General features: G+C 54.1%; 1 protein-coding gene across 1 annotated transcript; it reads right to left on the bottom strand.

Annotated features, from left to right (window-relative positions):
• Nucleotides 1-719: 719 nt before the first annotated feature.
• ADGRD2 (adhesion G protein-coupled receptor D2) lies at nucleotides 720-15,084 on the bottom strand (the record flags this gene model as incomplete). Its single annotated transcript, XM_084798974.1, is given in 23 exon segments — nucleotides 720-977; nucleotides 1,129-1,170; nucleotides 5,227-5,347; nucleotides 6,120-6,235; nucleotides 6,325-6,405; nucleotides 6,409-6,458; nucleotides 6,876-7,029; nucleotides 7,277-7,379; nucleotides 7,594-7,697; nucleotides 7,874-8,039; nucleotides 8,142-8,262; nucleotides 8,713-8,838; nucleotides 9,466-9,577; nucleotides 10,598-10,714; nucleotides 10,718-10,879; nucleotides 11,126-11,211; nucleotides 11,500-11,589; nucleotides 11,953-12,172; nucleotides 12,174-12,265; nucleotides 12,268-12,582; nucleotides 12,838-12,853; nucleotides 12,857-13,044; nucleotides 15,030-15,084. Coding segments are annotated over 23 exon segments (2,805 nt in total). The 3' UTR covers nucleotides 720-809.
• Between the last annotated feature and the right edge of the window lie 2,586 nt (nucleotides 15,085-17,670).

The following is a 17,670-nucleotide window of genomic DNA, read 5'->3' as shown; positions in this document are numbered from 1 at the left end:
GCAGCCTGGTCAACAAAGCGAGTTCAGGACACCAAGGGCTACACAGAGAAACCCTGTCTCAAAAAACAAAAACAAACAAACAAAAAGATCTGGCTATAGATGGGCAAGCCAGTAGGCAAAAGAGAAGAGGAAAGCAGGGCCCTTTCTCCTATTCTCTATGCCCTGGGAGCTCTTGCCCCTGCTCAAGAGGCCTTGGCTTTTAGGTCTGCCAGACTGTAGGCCCTGGCTTCCCAGTGCTGAGGACAAGGTCCTAGACTTTGCTGTGTTCCCAACACACTAGCTGGTCCCTGTTTCAGCCTTACCAGTCTCCTGGGTTCTGTAATGGAAGAGAAGGCTGTGGAGATCCTGGGTCCATGGGTCCCTAGTAAGGAGAAATATTTGAGTTGATGGATTGTGCATAGGCTAAGACATTAGACACCCTAAGAGTCCACTCAGCACTTTACTTTCAGATTAGTGCTGAGGAAACTGAGGCTCAAGTACTTAAGCTCAGTTCTTGTGTCAGGGGCTCAAGGCCACTCCCCTGCTAGGAACCCTGGGACAGGAGTCCGGGGTAACCCCTACCTCTGCTTAGACACCCAGCTGTTCCCCAAGGCCCAATACTAGCTTTCCCAAGGCTTTAGTTTCTGTCTTTCAAGTGGGCTTATAGTCTGCCGTTGTCCTCCTAGCTTTGATTGACTGATGGAGACATCAAGGCACCAGACAGCACTAAGCATGGGGGTGCAGAGATCATTACCTCTGAAAGCAACAGATCTTCTCAGATGATCCCAGGCTGTGGGCTTCTCCTGGGCCATGGCCCAGGGACCTGAAGCCTATGGCTCAACAGGGCCAGAGAGTGTCTGAAAGGAGAGGTGTTGTGCTTGGCCTTGCCCATCTGGCCCCGGGGCCCCCTCATCCTTGCTCTTGGCCAGGTGCACCTGCGCTGCCCTGAGCACCTCAGCTGCTTTCTTCTCTGTTATCTTCCGTAATGTGTTCTGCACCTGCAGGGGGGCCCAGGTCAGGACTGGACCCTCCCCAGAGCCCTGCGGGGGGGGGGGGGCAGTCCATCCATGCATCTGTGGGAGCCAGGCTAGAGGGACCCCAGTCCATCCTCCCTTGATTTCTTTCCCACAAACCGCTCACCGCACTCACCTCCTCATTGTAAGCGGCGTAGACGAGGAAGATGTACAGACCCTGAGGATAGACCTCATGTCACTAAGAAGGAACGCCCACTCTGTGGCCTGGCCTCCCACTTTACTCGGATCAAGAGCCCAGGGCCACAGGAGAGACACTGAGGGACTTCGAGAGGTAGGAAGAACTCTAAGCCAGCCCCGCCCTTTCTCTAGCGCCTTGGTCTGTAGTCCACTCACTCCCACCGCAGCCCTCACAGGGGTGGAGCGAACACCTTCCTGAAGATCCAAAGCCGAGTTCTTTGCCCTGTGCCTCAGTAGAGGGGCCTGGCCCCTTGCTTCCTTCAGGAAGTGAGTGTGAAGGGCTCAACATTCAGGCCTAGGGGGGAGCTGACTCCTCTCCACAGGTGTGGGGCCAGCAGGGGCTTGGCACTCACAAAGTACCACCATATTTGGGTCTCATGTGGCCCCATTTGATGGATAGATAGTCCCAAGACAGTGCTGTCCAATGAGCCAGACTTGGAGCCTAGGACTTACTCAGAGACCATGTGACAACATAAAAGGCAGCAACCTGCTCAAGCCTGAGGCCAAGACCAGAGGACACTGGACTCCTAGGTCCTCCATCCCTCAGGCCCCTGGTTCCCAGGCATAACTGAGTTGAAATACCACTCTTTAACTCCCAAGATAGACCACTAAACCCCAGAGCCAGTCTGTCCTTTCTGCAGCTCCTGTATGGCCTTCCCCATGCATTTCTGTTTCATATTCTTTATCAGAAAAAAAAAAAAGGCATCTCTCTGAACTCCCTCCCAATGCTACCACCCCGAGCCTGACAGCATGCATTGATCCCACCCTCTACATTAAAATCAGAGTCAGGACAGCCTGGTCCCCGTACCCCCTTCTGCCCTGTTCCTCACCAGCCCTCCTCGTGTCACCTACTCCCCTGGGTCCCACAATGATTTCCTCTGCATATAGCTTTCACATCTTAGCTGAGAACCAGTCCTTCCCCATAAGTGGTCCCTCTATTCCCATACTGCCTCGACTGTCCTTTGGCCTCTCAGCTCGGAGGTGCCACACTGTGGGTGGGTGGTGCAAGATGGGCACTTTGGTCTCACTTTGATTCGATGGGGTGTGAACCAACACTGGCCTAGGGGCAGTGGGCAGGGTGGGGTGGGGTATTCTTTGAAGTATGGATGAATGAATGAATGAATGAGTGAGTGAATGAATGAATGAATAAGTCCCCATTCACAGACCAGTGCATCAAGTATTGTGTTCAGCCCTTTGTATAGGTGATCTCAGCTGGAGGACTTCAGACCCCACTAGACGGGTCCACCAAGGTAGATGTGAGTGACAGCTGGTTACAGAAGTGAGGCATTGCTCTCTTCCACAAAATCAGACAGAGTGGCTCTGAAGAAAACAAAATCATCCCCGAATAATAAGGCTGGACCCATTCTGGTTTCTCTGGACCTCATCACTGTCCTGAGGTATATCCTACCCAGTTTGTGTCCAAGACTGAAGGGCAGGGCTGCAGGTGTGGTGGAGGAAGAGAGAGAGACACACACACAGATAACAGGAGGTGTGACAGAGAGAAGAAAAGAAACACCAGGCCTAGGGACAGTCACAAGGGTTCCAGGCTCCAAGGACACAGGCTGGAATGAGTCAGAGACCTGCCTGACAGCACCTCACCCACAGGAACCAGGAACAGGCCAGAGAAGGATCCATGGAGGGGAGAGAGCCTGGGGATGATGCTAGGGAAAAAAAAAATCAACAGAGGGGAGGGGAGACAGAGAAGGTAGTGACAGCTGGAGAGACAGAAAGAGTCAGAGAAAGTTCAGAAACAAGAGAAGCCACAGGTGGGAGAAAGGAGGGAGGGGGGGGGGCAGAGGGAGATGGGGGCCTGGGGTGTTCCACTGGTTCTACCTCTGACTTGACACCCCTCCCATCCCGGCAGCACTGGAGCACAATTCTGGTCATAAAGGGGGGCTGGCAGCAAGCTGGAGTAATCACCATGACAACAAGCTTCTGTCACCTTCAGTGTCCTGTGTTGAGCTACAGAAACCTCAGCAGGGCCACTCAGACACACAGGGTGAAGCTGGGTAGGGCCTCTGAGGACTAGGGACCTGGAGCTATGTCAGGAAAGGACACAGCCTCCAGCGCTCTGCTGTTCAGGTCAACAGGGCCCTGAGGACCATGCTAACCCTTTATCATTGCCGGGGTCTACCCTGGCGAGGCCGCCTTCTCCCGCAGCAAGGCCCTTCCTTCTTGCCTCCCACCGCTGTATGCACATGCTTCTGCGGGTGTGTGCATGTATTTCTGCAGAGGTGTGAGCACACGTATGTGCCTAGGTGTGGTGGTCACAGGTTGGTGTTAGGTCTCAACATCAGCTGCATCCACTTTGTCTTTTGATACAAGGTCTCTCCCTCACTGGACCTGCAATTCACTCATTCAGCTAGTCTGGCTGGTTAGTAAGGTCTAGTGATGCTCTTATCTCCACCTTCCCAGAGCTGGGGTCACAGGTACATGGTGCAGCATCCAGCTTTTTGTTGTTCTTGTTGTTTGTTTGTTTGTTTTTGTTTTTTGCTTGTTGTTGTTGTTGTTGTTGTTGTTTGAGACAGGGTTTCTCTATGTAATAGAGCTCTGGCTGTCCTGGACTCACTTTGTAAACCAGGCTGGCCTCAAATTCACAGCGATCCTCCTGCCTCTGCCTCCTCTGCCTCCTGAGTGCTAGGATTAAAGACATGAACCACCATTGCCTGGCTGCAGCACCCAGCTTTTATGTGAGTGCTAGGGATCAGGGCTCAGTCCTCATCCTTGCATGACAAGTACTTCACCTACTAAGGCACGCCACCACCTCAGGAACTTTTCTCTCTTGTCCATCTCTATGCTAACTTAGCAGGGAACGGACAGGTCTCCTGAGCCTAAGGGTAAAGACAGCATGGACCAGGGCTTTGCCCATCCCTGCCTTGTCCCCTTACCACTGTGCCACCCTTTATCTGAGTCATGGTAGGCCTCCACTTTCCGAACATCACCTTCAATGTGACTGTTTTTCTGCTGTATGCCCAACACCTCACATCATGGTAGGTGACCCCTGGCTGTGACAAGAATGGATGAGCAGTGGTCAGGGCTCCTCTCCTGAGACTGTACCAGGACCTGTCTACAGTCAAAGCCAACTACCCCAGGGACTAAGAATCCAGACACTGCATGTAGCACCTATCTTATTTCTTCCTGCTTTGAAGCCTTGGGTAAGCAACTGTACAAAATCGGAGTTTGCTTTGAGATAAAAGTATGAGCTGGGCCAGAGCAATCACATAGGCATCAGAAGCAGGATTTACCACCTCAGCCCTCATCTCTGAGAGATGGGCACACAGAGCCCTAGATAGAGTTTGTCCCTGATTTGGGGAGCATGCCTTTGTTCAGCCTTGCCCTGAACTGTTCTTTTTGACTAAGAGAGAGAGGTGGGGGAGGTGGTGGTGGGGGAGGGAGATCTGGTGTGGACAAAGGGGAACTGTCTTGCAAGGGTCAGGACAGCAGTGGAAGGGACCTCTTCTTGGAGCTCTTACCTTTCTGCTACCTAGTCCTGGGGCTAGCACCATCTGTTCTTGTCTGGGTACCCAACAGGTCTGTAGATCCTGTAGACAGAAACACTTGGGTGCCCACACACTTCTCTGTCACCAAGCCATGATGGATGGCTTCATTGTGTGACTTCAGTATCAGTCTCCTGATTTAACCCTCTGTCATCACAGATAGAGTGGCCTAAGCCAACATCACAGTGGGCTAGAGACACTAAGGAGAGGGCACAAGTTCCCTCCCTGGCTTCCTGATGATATTGACGTGGCCCAGACACCATGAATGACCCTTGACCACCCCCTTGCTAGGCCTCAGCCTCCTTAACTGTGCAATGAACCATAAGTCCTCTGTCATGTCCCACTTGTAGACATAAGGGCACCATTTGCCATGCCACCCTTATCCCCTCCTTTTGCATAAAGCCCCACTTTGCTGTTGGATGCCTTCTGTGACGGAGGCTCATCCCTCTGTGAGTCCTGGCAAACCACATACCCTCTCTGAGTCCCGATGTTTCAGAGCACACCTCCCCCAATTCTATATGGTCAATGCCTAGAAATACCTGGAAGGAATTGAGGCCCACAACAGCATAGGCCCAGGTTGGGCTGATGTGTACCAGGAGGCCAAACAGCCAGGTCAGGCCCAGGACAGGTAAGAGGGCCAGCCCTGGCTTCACCGTGGCCCTGTGGGGGAAAAGAGGCAGAGCTGAGGGGCCAGTGTGCTTCCTTAGGGTGTGATGGAGGAAGCAGCAGCCAGGAAGTGGCTGGAGAGAGAGGGCCTGTGGTTGCAGCTGGGAGAATGCTCTGCAAAGTCCTTGGATGGACCTTACTAGGGGCGGTGGTACTGGGAGATAAGATTTCATTCCCAAGTCAAGTTTGCAGAAGTGAGGGCAGCTGCTCAGAACTGGGCAGGGAACAGGGAGCATGACTCAGGAAGGCTCCGTGGCCCTCTCCAGGGGCCTGGGCTCTCTGTCTTTTCAAGGACATGCTGGCTTGAGTGGTTCTGCTGTGGTGGGGGACAGGTCAAGTGAGGAAGGCCACAGAGGAGGCTAGACTGACTGGGCTATTGTGAGAAAGTCACCCCATTGCGCTCCCTCAGTCATGGTACTGGGGAGCAGGAAGGGTCCTTGGTGGAACTGGAGACCCGACTCTGTCCTGAACTGGGGATGGCCTGACTTGGGCACTCCTTCTGTCTTGTCTCATGCAGACTCTCCGCACCTTCTGCTGGACAGTGAAACCCCAGGGCGGTGGCTGGTATCCACAGGGTCTCACACAGCATGACATACCCAACCATGGTTCATGAGGCTAACACACGTGCTCATTGCTTAACACAGGCGCTCATGCTTAGCCACACATCGCAGCACAAGCTCACCATGCTCACACTCAAGCAGGCTCATGTGCGGTGCCACCTGGCCCCATGCCCGAGCCTCATCCCCTCCCCCACGCCGGGCCTTACCACATCTGGAACCTGATCTGCTGCTGCAGGCCAGGCTGCAGGCTCAGCATGCATGCACAGCGGCGGGTGCTGAACAAGGTGACCATCACCACGCGGACCAGGATGCAGGTGTTGGCCTGGAGGTTGGGTGCCAGTGGGCAAGAGGAAGCCCCTCTTCCCGACATGCCCCCCCCCTCCCTCGTGGCACCCACACCACCCAGCTCACAGTCAGTACAAACAGCACAGGCCCCACAAAGGCCCAGATGGCATCTGTGTGCACACTGAGCCAGCAGTGTCCAGAAGCCACCTAGTCGTGGCAGTGCACCGCTAGGGTGAGGACCACGATGGCTGCAGGAATGCCTAGGGAAGGGGGACTCAGGTCAGGCCACCACTCAATTCTCTCCATGATCCAGCCCACAACTGTCCCCTGGGTATCCCTGGGTCGATCTAAGAGGTGGGACAGTGAGGCTGCTGAGTGGAGGGGACTTAAGAGAAACGAACTGGGAACGGGCTAGAGTCCCTGATGTAACTGAGAAAACGGAGCTCACAGCAGAGACAAGTATTAGATGGTACTGGGTGAAACGGGTATGAGGTAGTGATGAGTGCTAGGTGTGCAGTGATACTGGGTACTAAGTATTAGGTAGTTCTTAGGTGCTGTTGGATGCTGAACAGTACCGATGAGCCTAGAAATGGGTCTGGGTGCGGGTGGTGGGGGGGGGGAGGCAGTGTTGGGCAGCAATGGAAAAACGAGCAAGAGTGGTGATCAGGGCTCCTCACCCCAGCCTGCAGCATAGTACAGCCTCATCCTGGGGCCTGGGCACTTGCTCACGGCAACCACCTTGCTCCATAGCAGCAGCCCCACCGCCAGCATCCAGGAGAAGGCCACCAGAAAGAGGAGATGTGTGGCTGCTGTGACAGCCACACAGGCCATCTGGGGCAAGATGGAGGTCACTGTGGAGCTCAGCTCTGGACACATCCCACCCTGATCCCACGGTCGGGCTTGGCATTCTCACCCAGACAGGAGTCAGGGGGAAGGTGTCTGGCGTTTGTACCATCTGAGTCTCTCTTCTCTGGGATTTGCTTCCCACCAGGGAAAGGAGGTCACTGGGGAGGAGACCTCAAAGGCGTCTCGTGCTTTCCTGGCCTCAGAGCTTACAAACCACCTGCTGGTTGAGTACCTTGTGGGTCTCTGCCCACTCGCTGACCATGAGGAAGCCCTCAGCAGAGGCCAGGGAAAGAACGAGATGCTTGTGGATTGTGGTTCGCTTAGAAGCAGGAACCCTGTCTAGGCAGAAGAAGGGTTGGCTAACGAGGACTGCCCTGCCGGCCTCACACGCTTTCAGTCTGGCCTTGCCTGAGTCCCCAGTGGCTGGGCTCATGAAGGCAGCAAGGGGCCCAGCTCACCCTAAGGGAAGTCCCCAGGCCAAAGTATCTATCAGGCTGTGTGGCGTCTGAGAGGAGACAAGCAGAGCCCTGGTGTGGGACACTTCCTCACCCAGCCACCAGGAAGAGCAAGAAGGCGGTAGCAAGAGGACAAAGGGACACACCACAGCCCACAAATGACAGCATCCTCAGCAGCAACTCCTCTTCAGCATCTCCCTGCAGGGAAGGACAGCAAGGAGCTCATCCTCATCAATCCTGCCTGGTGACGTCACGCCTCCCCAGGGAAATCAAGGATGGCAAGGCCACCAGGGGCTAGGCCTGCACACAGTAGGTGCTTAATAAGCAAAAGTATCTGTCTCTTGCTGGGTCTCCCTAAATGGTGGCCCTCCCACCAGGCATCCATTGACTTGGCGTGAGTCCTGGATTGGAAGTGACTGGCACACCCAGGGGGACGGGCCTGCGAGGCAGGTGATACCCATAAGCCAGATCCCAGATGAGAAGTGAGCAGGGCTCCACCAGGCTCCTTTCTGCAGGTCCAGCACACTGATAAACACTGGCCTGCCCACCACAAAGAGGGTCTGGGAAGAGATGGAGGCCCGGCTTCCCTGAGGTGTGGTAGAGACACAGTCTTCTGCAGTCTACTGTGTAGGGTCTGCTCACCTCTGTGTCCTTTTCTTCTCCGAGCCATCAGGGGCCTGGGGCTCTAGGCCAGGTGACCCTAGGGTATGCTGGAAGATTCTTGAGGTGAACCAGGTGTGGATGATTATGACTTCAGCAAGGCCTGACAGAGTGGAAGACACTAGCTGTCTCTGGAGGCATTGCTCTCCCTGGAGAGCTGAGGGTCAGAAGCCAGTGGCTTCCCAAAGATAACATAACTGCAAAGGGACGAAGGTGGAATTCCAACCCAGCCATGGTTTAGACAACCCAACCCGTGATTCCAAATCCCTTTGTCTGTCTTGTACACCTATCCCCGACCCCTGAGTGCACAAGGCTGGGGCCCTTTCTCATATAGCCACATCTGAAGAAATCATGTGGATTCACTGGAGACTAAGCAGATGCCAGAATGTGGTGGGAGCCTCATAGACACCATGCACCAGTCAAGAGCTAATAGCCCATCTTACCCAGAGAGAAACCTAGGCTCTGCAAGGGAAGGCAGCCCGTCAAAGAGTCACAGCAGAAAGCTCACCTGGAACGCAGCAGCGGGGTTCCAGCCAACTCTCTCCTCACTCACCTTTCCCCTGGAGCCGCCTCACTTCACCCGCAGGGATGTGGATGTGGCCTGGTCCATCTGGATGCCCACCAGGGATGTTGAATGTGTGCCCTCCAGTGCTGGCCTCTCTCAGGAGCAGGCTTCGCACTTACAGGCCTGGGATCAAACGGAGCAGGGTCCGGATCTCAGCTTGGAGGGCTTTCTTCTGGGATGCCTGGGTGCAAGGCTGGCTTGACCTCTCCCCACTAGAGCACTGGGGCTCTAGCCCAAGGTAAGACGGCTTTGTAGAGTCCCAAGGGAAGAGTGTTACTGTGGGGTGGGAGCTGAGGGTGAGGATGTCCTCTCTGAGAGTCCCCAGACAGATCTACAAGTGCTTGAAGGATGGGAACTTGGGTCCAGCTCTGAAAAGAGTTTGTTCAAATAGGCCTGGAACCCCAGGGGCATCAGGAAGAGAAGGTGCAGTCCTATTACGCAGGGGCACGTTCAAGATGTTATAGTAACTGAAGAGGGAAGCCCTGCAATCAAGTGTGTGTGTGTGTGTGTGTGTGTGTGTGTGTGTGTGTGTGTGTGTGTTGAGGGAGTTGGTGCTCAAGCAGGGCTCCGAGGGGAGGAATTTGCTAGGAGATCAAGGAAGAAAGGGTATTGCGGACAGAAGACACAGCCTGGGCAAAGGAAGGAAATGTGGTGACGTGTACGGAAGTACAGAGAGTGATTTCCTGGAGCTACACTGAGGAGGACATCCGGGTCTAGCTGTGGGAGTGGATGGTTGCTCACCAGCAGGGCGATGCTGGATGTGGATTTGAGGCTGCGCAGAGGTCAGAGCGGAGCTCGGCAGGGATGCCATGCGTTGCACACTCATCACCAAGGCCATAGGCTCACCAACCACCTGAGAGGAAGCTGCAGCTCACTTCCCGCTCCCAGTCCAGGCCCCACCGCCACGGGCCTGACCAGGGGACCATAGATGCTTGGGGTTCTGGCTCTCTTAGCGGCCTCAAGATCAAGGCCTGGCTTCCCCTGCCTGCCTCAGCCTCCTCTGGCGTCTCCAACTCTGTCTACCAAGTCAAGCTGCCGGTCTCTTAGCATGCCATGTGGCTGGCTGCCACCTGTTGCTTGCCAGCTGGAGCCCACTCTGTCGGGGGCCACCTCCCTCCTCACCGCTGATTCAGAGTCCAACCCATGATATGGGTGCTCACATCTCACATTAAACAAACAGACAAAATGAAACCCAAATTTACTGAGTGGGTACCCATGTTCCGTTGTGCACCTTGTCACTCTGTTCACTCTGCCATTTCCTTAGCAAGGCAAGTGTGAGAATCCCATTCTCTATGTGAAAACAAAACAAAACAAAACAAACCCCTGAGGTCTGCGGCCTGGCGTCTTCTCATCTACAACAGTGCCCCAGGTCCCTAGGTGCAGGTGGACGTCACACATCCAAAAGGGGAAACTCTCTAGCTGTCCAGGAGAACCAGGCCATAGCACCAGCCTCATTGGTTGTGCCACTTCCGTTCACCCTTACACCCTGTTGTGTCCCTAAGCCCATCTGCCAGTCATTTGTAAGGATGAGTTTCCTAATAGCACTCTCCCTCCAGCGCAATGCCCTGTTGTTCTCCAGAGCACCTGCCTGTGTATTTAGGCAGACACGATGGGTGGGCCTCTCCACACAGAGGAGGCCCCACTTGAGGCAGTTAGCAGATTCTTGGGTATGGGGAGGACCCTTATCACCAGTGGCTCTTAATACATTCTTAACTATGTGCAGCATTCAAGAGGAATTGCCACTCACAGTGACAAAAGGAGCCTCTCCTATGGGATGGTGAGATACAGCCCTCAGAGACGGTGCTGACTCACTCACAGCTACACAACAAGGAAGGCTGCAAGGCCATGTCCCGGCCAGCTCTGTGTGCCTCACCTCACTGACGGACAGCCAAGTACCGGTGGATTGCTCCTCCAGGGCCAGGCTGGCCACAGACACAAAGCCTCTACCAAGCTCCTCCCAGGGCTTGGTCAGCAGCTCAGGCCCCTCAGCTCAGAGAGCAGCCACCCTCTTCAGGAAGTGCAGGGTGGCCAGTAGGGTAACAGGCCCCAGGGGACCTGGCTCCTCCCCCAGGACTTTCTCTAGGAGACCCATGAAGCTAGAAGCCTCCTCCAAGGGCAGGATCCTGGGGGCTTGAGACAAGGGACTTGGGAGAAGCTGTGGGTTACAGAAATAAGGGACACGAGGGAACTCTCCAGGGGCCACGGTTGGGTACTGACAGGTCTTCTTTGTAGGTCAAATTTGTCACAAGCTCCCAGCTGTCAGGGGTTCTAAAACAAGAACAGGATCAAACGGGGGTTCCTGTAGATATTTCAGATGGGTCTTTATACAGGTAAGGAAAATAAGGGCACAGGGAGTTGACCCAGAGTGCCACAGACTTTCCAGTCTCCAGGATAGGCTTACCACAGTGGCATTGGCCAAAGCATTGACTCTGGTGATAACATCCTGATCAGGCCATGACTGGAAATCCTGTAGCTGCTGATAGGTCTCTGCAAAAGATGGAGGCCAGGTTGGATCCTGGGCAAAAGAGGGGCCAGCCTACTCCATGACCACCCCACCTGCCATGCTGTTCTGAGGAGGAAGAGCACATCTCAGGCAGTGTGTGGAGGATTAAACAACATGGGGAAACTGAGGCACAGCATGGCAGAATCACTTGCTCAAAGTCACACAGCTGAGATTGCTCTGTTGTTTAGATCTATGGACTCCTCAGGCTTGGAGATTATAAATAGCCTGACTTCTAGGCTGTTCAGCGGAGCTCCTGCACAGCTAAGGCGCACCTTTTGAGTAGCAGCAACGAAAAGGCCGTGTGTGCAAGCAGAGTTCAGAGCTCTTGGTGCCGGGTCCTGGGTTCCACGCGGGGCACTCTTCTGAGGGTCAGAGTAACAAGGTGTCAAGACCACTGAGCTCCCTCCTTAGCCAATGAGAACGGTACCCATTTACCCATGCAGGTCCAAAAGGCACCTGCAGATCAGCATGCAACACAAGAGATGAAGCCTAAAGCCAGCATTGAGCAGGCCCACACTAAGGAAGCCCCAGGCTAAGTAAGATTGGCCAGCTTCCAGGTAGGAGCTGCTGGCCTGAGGAGGGCGTGGCCAGAACTGGAGACAAACTGGCAAAGGCTGAGCCAGAAGTTGGGCGGCTAAGCAGGGGCGGGGCCAGACTCAGTAGGCTCGTCAGGGGACGTGCATAGAAGTTGGGCGGGGCGGGGCGGGGCCGGGCCGACATCCTACCCGGACTGAGCAGGCGCGTAAGCAGGGCGGTCAACAGCGAGGGTGTGATGTCAAGGGCTTCTGGATCCCATTGGAAGAGCAGGCCCCCGGTGGGTGGCGCGCAGGTACTGGCTCGGCGCACTTGCCCCGGGCTCAACTCGCGGTCCCAAAGGTGGAAGTCAGTGAGGTTGCCACTGAAGGCGTCTCGAGCCGAGAACTCGCCACCCAGGAAGTCCTGGTCCTAACCCAAGCACAAGCACACCGTCGGGCGGCACCGGGTGACCCGCGCTGAGTCCCTGAGCACCGGCGCGCCGCCTCCCGTCGGCGAACAGCTGTGCTGCTCCCACGTGGCGCACACGTGGTGCCAGCGGCCGTCAGAGCGGAAGACGGCGTTGAAGGGCACATGGTAGCCGCGCACTACTAGCGCGGCGAGCACCGAGCCTCCGGGTTCGGCGAAGGCTCGCAGCTGTAGCGCGTTGGCCACAGCGGGCGCTGCCAGGGAGAAGAGGGTGGCCACCTGGGTTGCTGCTGTGTCCCACTGAACGTGCACGCAAGCCATGAACGCCACCAGCGCGGGTAGGGCCATGGGCAACCTTGCCGCCCTGTCAGAGGTCCTCTCACCAAATACCAGCGCAGCCGTGGTGTGCTCACCTGTGGGGACACGAGGCCCAGAGCCTCAGTTTCCCTAGTCACCACAGGGCGTGCCTCCCATTGGCACACCTGCGGAGCCTGTCATGGAATTTGAGATGCCTGCAGTCTGGAGAAGAAAGAAATGGGGCTTCCAGGCCCCCGCCCACGAGTTAACCCCCACTTCCAGGATGGCTATGCACTGTGAGATCTCCATCTCTGAAAGTTCAGGCTCTACAGCCTCGCTTCGCTTGCCCCAGATTCTGAGCTCATACTCACGCCTCTGCGGTTGTCGTCATAACAAGGCCTCTCTTTGTCCTATCCAGACTGAGTTAGGCAGCCGTTGAGCAAGAGCCCTGTCTGGGGGCCTCAATGCCAGGTGGCCAAAGTCCTGCTCGCTCGGGCTTGCCCACCAGCTCAGCCGCTGCCCTGTGAACTTGCACACTCCTCCTGCAGTCTGCAGCATCTCGCCTGGGGCCGCGGGGCCTGGTGGTCATAGAATACCCTCAGGAGAGAATTTTGTGGGCACCTCACCCTTTTGGATGAGGACAAGGGCCAAAGACACGAGGCTGAGTCTGTTGGGCCACGCCAAGGCTGTCTGCTCTGACTTGCGCCCTGCGGTCTTTCTGTACAGCACGAAAGAGATGGAGCCCCCCACGGGGGTCTGAAGGAAACACCGCCTCCTCCCCTGTCTGCACAGTTCAGACCAGAATGCCAACCATGTGACACAGATGGGCTGTACTTACAGGGGACCTTCCTGAGAGGTAATCCCTCATAGGACTAACCTGTCGCCAAAGAGTTCCTTGTGGAATTAGAGGAGGTCCCAGAGAGACTTCTGACCTGAGAGAGAAGATAGGTGCGGCCCAGTTCTCCCCAGTGTGTTCAAGGGGTGACAAGGAAGCTTCAGGCTCGGCAATCCACATGATTGGTGTTGGTCACACACCCCTCCATGAGTGACTATCAGGGGCGTAGCACCTACTATATTTTTTTTTTCTGTTTAATATGCAAGGACTTAACTGTCACATTCTCTGAAGTGTGGTGGTCACTTGGAAAGTGAACAACTTTGGGCTCCCTTGTCCTCCCCCCGAACCCATCCCTTCAGAAATTCAGGTACCAGAAGATAGAGGAGGCGGTGACACAGAGGAATCATTCTGGATGCAGCAACGACAGGTAAGGGACAGTTGGGGATCACATGCCGGGTCAGCATCGACTGAAGAAAAAAAAAACAAAAAAACAAAAAACTGAACAATGAAACCTTAGAGGTAAGTGAGCCGAGCACTGAGCACCGTGGTGCACACTTGCAGGCTCAGCACTTGGGAGGTGAAGGTGGGAGGGGCAGGGGAGGAGCTCAGCTTCACAGCATTCAAAGCCAGCCTGAGGACAGGCGGCTCCATCCCAAAACAACAGCAAATGAAAGCAGCTCAGTCACCTGCCTCGCCACCTCTGTGGAGTTCTACAAGGTCCAAACCTCCCTTTCTTTCGTTTCCAGACCTCATGGGGCTGGGAGCCAAAGCCCTGGCATTGGAGGTCAGGAAAAAAGGTTGGTGGCATTTGCTTGTACAAAAGGGTAGTCTCCTGGAGTGTTTTTGTTTGTTTGTTTGTTTGTTTGTTTGTTTTGTTTTGTTTTTAAGGATTGCAAGCTGGGAAACGGTAACCCTGGTGCGTTTTGAGGGCCACAGCCCAGGAGCTCAAGATCATGTGGGCTTTCATGTGGGCCTCCAGGGGGATTCTCAGCTGGGTGGTCAAAGCTCCGCCTTGTCTGTCCTACATTTCCCATGCAGCCACCTGTGTCTGTTTTCTTACGTATTTGTTTGAGGCGGAGTCAGCCTTGTAGCTATGCTGGCCTTGACCTTTCAGTCCTCCCACCTGAGGGTGGCAGACGTGGACCATCACACCCACCCACTTAAGCATCACCCCCCCAACCCCACCCCCCATTTTGAGGCCTTCCACGATGCTGTCACCCCTACCTGGATCAGCCTCTCACACCCTCACTTGTCCCCTCTTCAAGACAGATTCTCAGTCCCTTCACCTACCCACACCAGCGTAGGCCTATCATAACGCAGATGTACAAGCTGGGGACATGGCTGACTTGGAAGCTGCTCCTGGCAAGCTACAGGGCCCTGCCTCCTGGGTCTCTGTCCCAGCCCTGGCATGCACAGATGTCTTAGACAACACACTGGCCTCGTGCCCACCTGGGAGTCTGGACCCTCACAATAATAATGCATGCCTTTTCTTTACAAAAATAAGTCTTTCTTACAAAAATAAGTCCTGGGCTCAGGAGGACCCAGACATGCACATTTTGGGGGACTCTGGAAAATTGCCAAATTATTGTAACTTTGCCACTTTTTAAATAACACCTGCCCCATTCTAACTAAAATGGGCAGGGCACAGTAGCTGGAAGCTGAGGTCCACTAATCACTAGACGAGGTCTGCATCAGGAGCAGTGGGTGCTGTGCCCCTTCTGTCTGTACCCTCCAGGCCCTTGCGGCCCACCCCACTTCCTGAAATAAATTTGGCTGCCACCATGGGCCAACTGTCCATGAGAACTCTGAAGAAATCTCCGCTGTGCAGATGAGGCCTAGGACCTAGGTAGGCCTCCCTTCACCACTGGTCCCTCCCTTCTTCCCAAGCCCTGGTTCTCACCTGCTTTACCCGTGCTGTCCTTCCGTGGCCCACCGGTCCAACGTCCTCAGCTATGTGTCTGGGGCCAGCTCTCTGCCCTGCAACCTAGCCAAGTCCTGCCAGCAGGATGGGGCGGGGCTCTGTGACTCCTCCCTCAGACCTGCCCCGCCCTGTGTCTGGGAAGGAACTTAACTGCTGTATAGGCGAAGGCTCCCCATTCGAAAGAGTCACATTGTGAGAATCGGATTGAAAAATAAACTTGGGCAAGCTGAAGGGCCCTTGAGATTCTGGATGCTTTAGAAGACCAAGCTAGTGGGACCAGAGGGGACCAGCCCTCAGCATATTGCTGACTTGAATTCCTCCCGGAGCCTGGCTCCCCTTATGTCCACCCCACAATGAGGACCGTTGGCATGCTCTGTTCTGCAGGTGAATTGTGGATGATGAGTTTCATCCAGAGCCATTAGCATGGAAGGTAGGAGGGGAGGGGCAGGGACAAGAGGACAGGGGAAAGCTGAAGGCTGGGGTGCGGAGTCCCCACCTTGCCTGCCTCAGTAGTCTCATCAGAGAGGACTTCGGCTTGGGCGGGAACTCCGGCTGGATGACCCCACCACCAAGGCCTCATCCGTCCACACTACCAGGTTCACACTGCCTCCCGGGTGAAGCACCGTATCTGTCACTGACCCTCAGCTTCCACATGTGTAAGTAGAGAAAGACACCAGTTCAAAAGAGGTGCGATTGCTGTGCCAGCCCAGTGCCTTTGAAACTGGCAAAGCACACAAAAGCACACTGAATTTACTATCTGTGATACTTTATTTTTATTTTATTTATTTATTTTTGAGACAGAATCTCACTATGTAGGCTTGGCTGGCCTAGAACTTGCCACATAGACTGGGCTGGGCTTGAACTCACAGAGATTAACCTGTCCTTTACCTGCTGAATGCTGGGATCAGAGACATGTGCTACAATATCTGGCCCTATTTTATTTTATTGGTCTTGCTTATGTGGCCGAGGGTGGCCTTAACCTTGTCTCAGCCGCTAAAAGTCAGTAATACGGTTATGTACCACATCTAGCTTTCTCTTTGAAAAGAGGGGGATCATGCAAATGATACACTGGTGCTAATTTTCCAACTTCTCTCTGGGTTTGAGATGTAAAATAAATAAAAATAAGCCGGATGTGGTGGTGCACACCTTTAATCTCAGCACTCGGGATGCAGAGACAGGCAGATCTCTGAGTTTGAGGCCAGCCTTGTCTACAAAGTGAGTCCAGTACAGCCAGGGCTGTTACACAGAGAAACCCTGTCTTGAAAAAAAAAATAAAAATAAATAAACAAAAATAAGATAAATAGGGGGCTGGAGAGATGGGTCAGAGGCTAAGAGTACTGCCTGTTCTTCCAGAGGTCCTGAGTTCTATTCCCAGAAACGACATGGTGGCTCACAACCATCTATTATGAGATCTAGTGCCCTCTTCTGGCTTGCAGGTATGCATGTAGGCAGAATACTGTGTATATAATAAATAAATAAATCTTTAAAATAAAATAAATAAATAAATAAAAATCAGAACTGAGTGTTGTTGCACAAACTTGTGAATTCCAGGATTCCTTCAGAAGGCACAGGAGGAAGATTGAGAGTTCAAGGCCAGCATCAGCTACACAGAGAGTCTGAGGCCAGCCTGGCCTATATGAGACTCTGTCTCAAAAAACAAACAGGCCAGGCGTGGCGGAGCACACCTTTTATCCCAGCACTTGGGAGGCAGAGGCAGATGGATCTCTGTGAGTTAGGAGCTAGCCTGGCCTACAAAGTGAGCACAGGACAGCCAGGGCTACAGAGAGAAACACTGTCTCAAGAACAAACAAATCATCCAAACAAATAAATAAACAATCTTAAATGAAAGAAGTCCCTATCAGGGGGCAGAGTTCAGCGTGTTTGGGAGCCCACAGAGCACAGGTAGGATGGACATGGTTATCCTGTTTTAACTTGCCCCCACCTCACGCAGCCCCAGTGTGCAGAGCCAGTGAAAGAGTAGGAAAAGAAGGCCAACGTAAAGCACCATTCTGCTCGGTTCTCAGGGCCCTTTCTGTGCCTTTGGCTTTGGTTCCAGTGTGTCTGCTTAGGCTTTCTGGCCTGGCATTTAATATCCACTGTGTGGCATTTAGAGAGTTGGGCACGTAATGTGAATCTGCTGTTGGGAAATGGAGACTTGGGGTGGTGAATAGGATTAGAGAAGACTGTCAGGACGTGGCTTGAATCCTGGTGGCATCAAGGAAAAGAGAGGAGGGGAGGAGGAGAGAGCACTCTGATCTCTCCATGCACTCCTCTTCACTTTCAGCAAGAGAGCTGACACCACATGCAGCCCCTTAGCTTTGGACCCCCATAATCTTGAGCCAAAATGAGCTTGTTTTCCTTATATGCCTCAGCTGTCTTGTTAGAGCACCGCAAAACAAACTAACACAGCACACTGGAGCCATCCACTCGACACAGAGTTTCAGGAGC

Source organism: Acomys minous, assembly GCF_964271855.1.
Source record: "Acomys minous genome assembly, chromosome: 10".
Taxonomy (NCBI): domain Eukaryota; kingdom Metazoa; phylum Chordata; class Mammalia; order Rodentia; family Muridae; genus Acomys; species Acomys minous.
Note: the sequence above shows the minus strand (reverse complement) of the source record. Positions and strands in the feature narration are given on the sequence as shown.